Source organism: Chelonoidis abingdonii, chromosome 6 (genome assembly GCF_003597395.2).
Source record: "Chelonoidis abingdonii isolate Lonesome George chromosome 6, CheloAbing_2.0, whole genome shotgun sequence".
Classification (NCBI taxonomy): domain Eukaryota; kingdom Metazoa; phylum Chordata; order Testudines; family Testudinidae; genus Chelonoidis; species Chelonoidis abingdonii.
Window position 1 is genome coordinate 128,270,376 of NC_133774.1, and position 6,070 is coordinate 128,276,445.

The 6,070-nt window shown below is 42.0% G+C and overlaps 1 protein-coding gene across 1 annotated transcript in view; it reads right to left on the reverse strand.

The window, feature by feature from the left end:
* The window catches only part of TRIM14 (tripartite motif containing 14), a 34,613-nt gene that overhangs the window by 2,289 nt on the left and 26,254 nt on the right, over window positions 1-6,070 (reverse strand). Inside the window, exon 5 of the mRNA XM_075067505.1 lies at window positions 5,452-5,479. Coding sequence (XP_074923606.1) covers window positions 5,452-5,479 — 28 coding nt within the window. The remainder of the gene's footprint in view (window positions 1-5,451; window positions 5,480-6,070) is intronic.

The following is a 6,070-nucleotide window of genomic DNA, read 5'->3' on the forward strand; positions in this document are numbered from 1 at the left end:
CTTGTAGTTTAAGAAACTTGTCAAGGGAGAGGCCCTAAAAACAAACTATAAATCTGTGTCCTGTTTCTTTACATACTGGTTTAGAACATTATTAGTAAAATGTAATCAAGGAAAACTGCTTTGCATAAGACTGGAGAACACGATATCAGGGAGAACCAAATTCTAACCAAATTCAGTACATTTAAATAACAAAATAATACTAACTATTGCTGTAGATTTTAAGGACAAGTTTATTTTTCTTAGAACTGATTTTTCTACTTCACTCAAATAGCTACAGATGCCTCATCGAAAACTAAGTAAACATTCTAATTAGTAATGGTTTTGCTGCTGCATGCCATATTTTCTGAATTATTTTTCCTCCCTGCCTCCCTCTCTGAAGATTATCAGGATATTTTGCTTGTAAATAGGATATATGGTCTTTAAACATCCACCTGTCCTTCAGTGTCACACATGACAATACTGTGATGACATATTTGGGCACTGATGTTAATAACTAGTGATAACAGAGTCATTACACAGTACTTTTCATGAGCAAAGGCCAGAATAAGGGTGTGAATTTACACCAGCTGAAGATCTGGCCCTGGATTTTAAAGCTGTCTACAAAAGTGGGCAAGTATAATTTTTCTAGTTGTATAGAAGGGGAAACTAATACAATATGGCTAAGTGAAGAATAAACAGCAAGAGCTTGTGTTTTATGCAAACAGCCTTAGTAATAAAGAATAATGACAGGAAAACAGATTTATTTTTTTTTGTACACACACAATAGTTATACATACACATTGTGGACCTGATTCTTCCAATGACTTTATGTAGTTATTTACACCAGTGCAAGCTGAGTCCAAAGTGGGTGTGATATTCTACCACTCTGATTTAGAGGTATTTTACTTCAAATTTGCAGTCAGTACAGGTGCAAATGGCTAGAGCCAATTTGTCCCTTCCTTGTACAAAGTATGTGTTTACATATATGTATATCAGTGTGTTTTCCAAAGTGAAAGTCTTTTACACTGTCTGTGAAAAAGTTAGGCCTTGTCTAGACAAGGAAAGGTGGTCGAGTTTCGGTTGGGCTTAGCCAGCTCATGTTAGCTGCTTTGACATTTTTCCTAGCCTAGTTAAAGCCTCATCGGCCCTTACTTTAAAAAGCAAAATGACACAACTTATTAAAGGTGTTTGCCCAAAGCAGCACTCACACGCTTTCTTAGCAAATTACTTTGTCCACAAAGCCTTGAGTGATAGTTAGAGACACAAGTGCTTAGAATTTTTTACAAACTGGATTCATTGTGATTTGATCTTTATATAGTCACCCATCTATGTGGTGTTTGAACTGTTTCCTCTTCCGGCGGTGAATTCCTTGGGCTGAGGGTTATGTCTTCCATTATGCTCTATACAGGGCTGAACACAATCAGTTGTACAAGCCTTGGTGGTTAGGGCTCACCTGGGATGTGGGCGACCCAGGCTCAAGTACCTGCTCCTAATCAAACAGAGGAGAGACCAATGTATAGAAAGAGAGAGCCTGAGACATTAGGTCTGGTATAAGGAGCCTGGTATGAGGCCAGAACTAAAGTCAGGTCCTGTTACAAAGCAGATGCCTCCTTTCAGGTTCAATACCTGATACGTGAACTTGGCAAGAACAGGGCTGGCACTGCAAAAACACAAGCACTCCTAGGCACTAAGTGTTCACTTAAACCCATTCCAGAAGGATAGTACTAGAACATCCCGCTCCAAGGCTATGGTGTAAACGCACTCCCCAAAGGGGACACACTGGATGTGGTCAGGGTGAAGGACAGAGATGTTTTGATTGAACCCACATGTACAAGGTAAAGGGTGTAACTAACTACGTCAGAGGGGCTGTGATAAATTAAGGAGGGGGGGGGGAGCTCTCTTTTATGGACCCCCAGCCAGGCTGTTAGCTATAAAATCCCTGTTAGTCGCTGTTCTCTACTTCCTTTACCTGTAAAAGGTTAAAAAATCTCCCTACATAAGTAAAAGGAAGGGAGTGGGCATCTGACCAAAAGAGCCAATGGGAAGGCTAGAACTTTTTCAAATTGGGAAAAAACTTCCCCCTTTGTCTGTCTGGTTATTCTCCCGGAGAGCAGGGACTGGGCTGGAGCTATGCTGTAAATGCTTGGGCCAGGTATGAAAATCATCAGATCATACCTAGAAACTCCTCATTTGAAACCACAGATATGTAAGTAGATCAGGAAATGTCTAGGAAGACGCAATTAGGTTTCTCTCTTTATGTCTTGTGGAATCCTTTGTGCTAACTCCTGGAGCTTCTGTTTTGCTTATAACCTTTAAGTTGGACCTCAAGAAGCTATCTTGATGCTTAATCATTGTAATTGGTCTTTTTTTAAACCTAGCAAAAAGCCAAAGTTCCAGATGTATTTTCTTTCTTTTTATTTTTAATAAAATTTACTTCTTTTAAGAACAGGATTGGATTTGTGTGTCCTTAAGAGGTTTGTGCCTATGGTGTTTAATTGGCTGGTGCAACAGCTAATTTCCTTTGCTTTCTTTCTCAGCAATTCCTCCCCGGGGGGCGGGGATACCCCCACAAGAAGGAATTCCCAAGTGTGCCTTCCTGGGCTCTCAAAGGGGTTCTGCATTTAGGTGGTGGCAGCATCTACCCATCCAAGGTCAGAGAGAAGCTGTAATCTTGGGAGTTTAATACAAGCCTGGAGTGGTCAGAATTAATGTTCAGAATCCTTGCGGGCCCCCACCTTCTGCACTCGGAGTGCCAGTGTGGGGAACCAGGCTTGACAGGGGCAATACCTAACTTGTTTGTATCAGTGTATAAAAGAGGGGTCACAGAGGGAGCGTCTTTGTCCAGCCGAGGGGGAATGGAGAGTCCTGCCGCTCACTGAGCCAAGTCCATTGTCGCAGGCATACATGTCTTAATATCCCCATAATCTACCGGGTGCTACTACTGTGCTTTGTTGACAATAAACCTGGCTGGGCGCCTTTGCTACTGAATGGAGTCAGTGGTTTTCTTGGGCAGTTTGATCGAGGTCTGCTGCATCCGTGATCTGTGCAGTGCTGGTGCACCACACAGAGCCAACAACTGACAGCAACCTGAACCCAGGTCTCCCAAAACACAGGTGCCCTAACAACCTGGCTATTCTGGCGTCTACTCCTTTACCCCCCCATGCCTTCCTGAACCTGAGAGACATTCACACAAAAAGTTTTGGTTTCAAAGAATCAGCATTTTCCCACAAAAACCTTTCACAAAAAAATTCCCAACCAGCTCCAATCTTGAACACACTCTACAATAAAAAGGAAAAGGGTTTTGCACTGGGCTAGCTATCAGCATCAGTGCAGAGGAAGCCACTGCTGAATACTGTGCCTGGAGGGCTCTTTACCCCTGTTCTTCCTTCAGACACTGGTTAGAGAGAGAGAGAGAGAGAACAGTATCGGCCTGCAGTGGATGTTAATTGTTGCAGAATGTTTCTCTAAACAGAAGAAGAAGCTGACCCGTAGCCATTATTGTTGTGCTACAGATATTTACATGGCAGTGATCTGTAAACCTGTTAAAACTTCCTAAATAAATAAATAGTTATAAAAAATACATCTACTGCAATTCCTCTTGGCAGTCTCTACTGCCATCCAGTAATGAAACACTGATGACAAAAAGAGACTGAATTGGCTTCATTAAGTTGCATAGACCTACCAACCAAGGCCCAACTGTGGGATGAATTTTGTGACAGACACACCAGATGACGGAGACAAAAAAATTACTCCTGCAGGAAACATAACAAGCCAGGGGAATCCTTCGCTTGGTGTAAATAACTCTCTCTAGAATCTCTGGCTCAATGAGTCTGCGTTGCTGAGGTCAGTAATCTTTAGCAATAAAAGACGAAGGGATGCCAAATTTGTATAGAATGGAGGTAACTCTGGGACTAAAAGGGATGATGGCCCTCAAAATGAGAAGCAGTTGAGAAGTCTGGATCCAGTTACTCTTTTTCTAGGTACAGCTTGTAAAGTTGTAAAAAATAATTGAAGGGTTATACTGTCAGGTCAATATAGCTCGGTGGTTTGAGCACTGGCCTGCTAAACCCAGGATTGTGAGTTCAATCCTTGAGGGGGCCACTTAGTGATTGGGGCAAAAATCAGTACTTGGTCCTGCTAGTGAAGGCAGGGGGCTGGACTTGACCTTTCAAGGTCCCTTCCAGTTCTAGGAGATAGGTATAGCTCCTATTATTAAATATGGCTCAAAATTTGAGATAAAAAAGAATGTAAATCCTAAGTTAAATCTTTCCATGGGATGAGAGAGAGTGTGCGTGCGTGTGTGTGTGTACACAAACATTCCACTGCAAGTTAAGCTAAAAATTCTAGCAAAGTGCTGAAATTGATTTGAACAAACAAAATGAGCTTGGCTGTTTTCATTCTCCAAAGGGAGAAATGCTGTTGGTTTATTTGTGCATTACTGGTGAAAGGTAAAGTCTATTATTACTAAAACTGGAAGAATTTTAATAATCCACAGTGTTATTTGTAACTAGGACTTTACAAATCCACCAGCCTGTGGAGCACTGAACACCTCCCCTAGCAGCCCAGCATTGTCAGCTTTGTGTAGCCAAGAAATTGTATTTCTAGCCCTTATGATTGCAAAGGTAACTTCCCAAATGCAAAGCGAATGTAAACCAATGCAGTGCTGTCTTCCTGACTCTGCAAACACATCTCTTGAAATAGAAAGATGCCAAATGCCAATCACCCAAATCATGGGTTCAAGTCACAGCTTGACAACACCTAGCTCTGCTTATCCTTAATTTCAAATGCTCAGAGCGACACTTCCCAGTAGATTCAATGCCTAAGCAGGATCAGTGTCTAGATGAAAAGCGGATAGCAGTATCTGACCCCAGCCAAGACAGACGTGGTGCAAGTGCAAAGAGAACAACCCAAGAGCATATCATTCTCAATAGAGAGCCTTTGCCACTGCTGCTGGATTCCCAAACAATAACAGCTGCTGGAAACCCATTCTTCCATTTCTGTCTCACCAGAGGCCATGCACGTTAGCCAGAGAGAACCACAATGTCATGATTTACAGGCTAATTTAGTGCAATGCAACAGGGTTGGGATGAAGGCATCAGTCCCAAGACTGCTCCACTGATTCAGAATACGGCAGCCCATCCAGTAGGTAAGCAACACAAGACAGCATGAGCACATCCCACTTCCAATACGGCACTGACCCTCCAGTGTGGATTCAAGGTTCTGTTTCTGAGATTCATGTCCAAAATAGGTTGGGTCCAGGCTACTCTGACCTTCTGCCACCAAGGACAATGGAATTTTTAACAACCAGGGTGAAACTTAGAAGAGCAGGAGACAGCTGTTTCTCAGTGACTGGCTCATGGCCTTGAAATTGGAGTAGCCACAAAATCCACCATCTTCCGGATAAAATGCTAAGCTCAGAACATTCCCACAACACACACTACTGATGATAATAAATTAAAGAAAACAATTTACTTCATAGCCTTCCCAGTTCCTCCGTATTCTGGGAGAGAGAGAACCACCAAAAAATCAACACCAAATAGGCCACATGGTGGACCCATGTCATTCTGAAAGGTCTTGTCCACGTGGGGAGTTATTCCTGATAAACTCTATGTGGGGCTGCTCTACTGAATTTAATTAATTCACACCCTACCTTATTCCAGATTAACTTTCATATGTAGACAAGCCCTAAGAAAGGCAACTATCATGAGGGTGCACAGAATATGAAACATCTAAGGAAGCTACATTAGATACACTAGCCAGTTTATATGCTTGCTGGTGTAAATATAAATGCTGGGTCAAGATTTTCAAAAGTGACAGCAATTTTTGTTTCCTGACATGAGACACCATAGAGGAGTCTGATTTTCAAAAAGTACTGAGCATCCCCCTTTGAAGGTGTCTCAAGATAGGTCCCCAAAAACTGAGGCATCCAAACTCAAGGTACTTCTGAAAATCTTGACCTTTGTTATCAGTTCTGGGAACACAGGAAAGTTTGGTTTAATGTTATCATAGCTTTCCTACTCAGATCTGAACCTTAGAGTTCAGAAAATAAGATGCTAGCATGAAACCTCCAAGCTTAATTACCAGCTTAGAT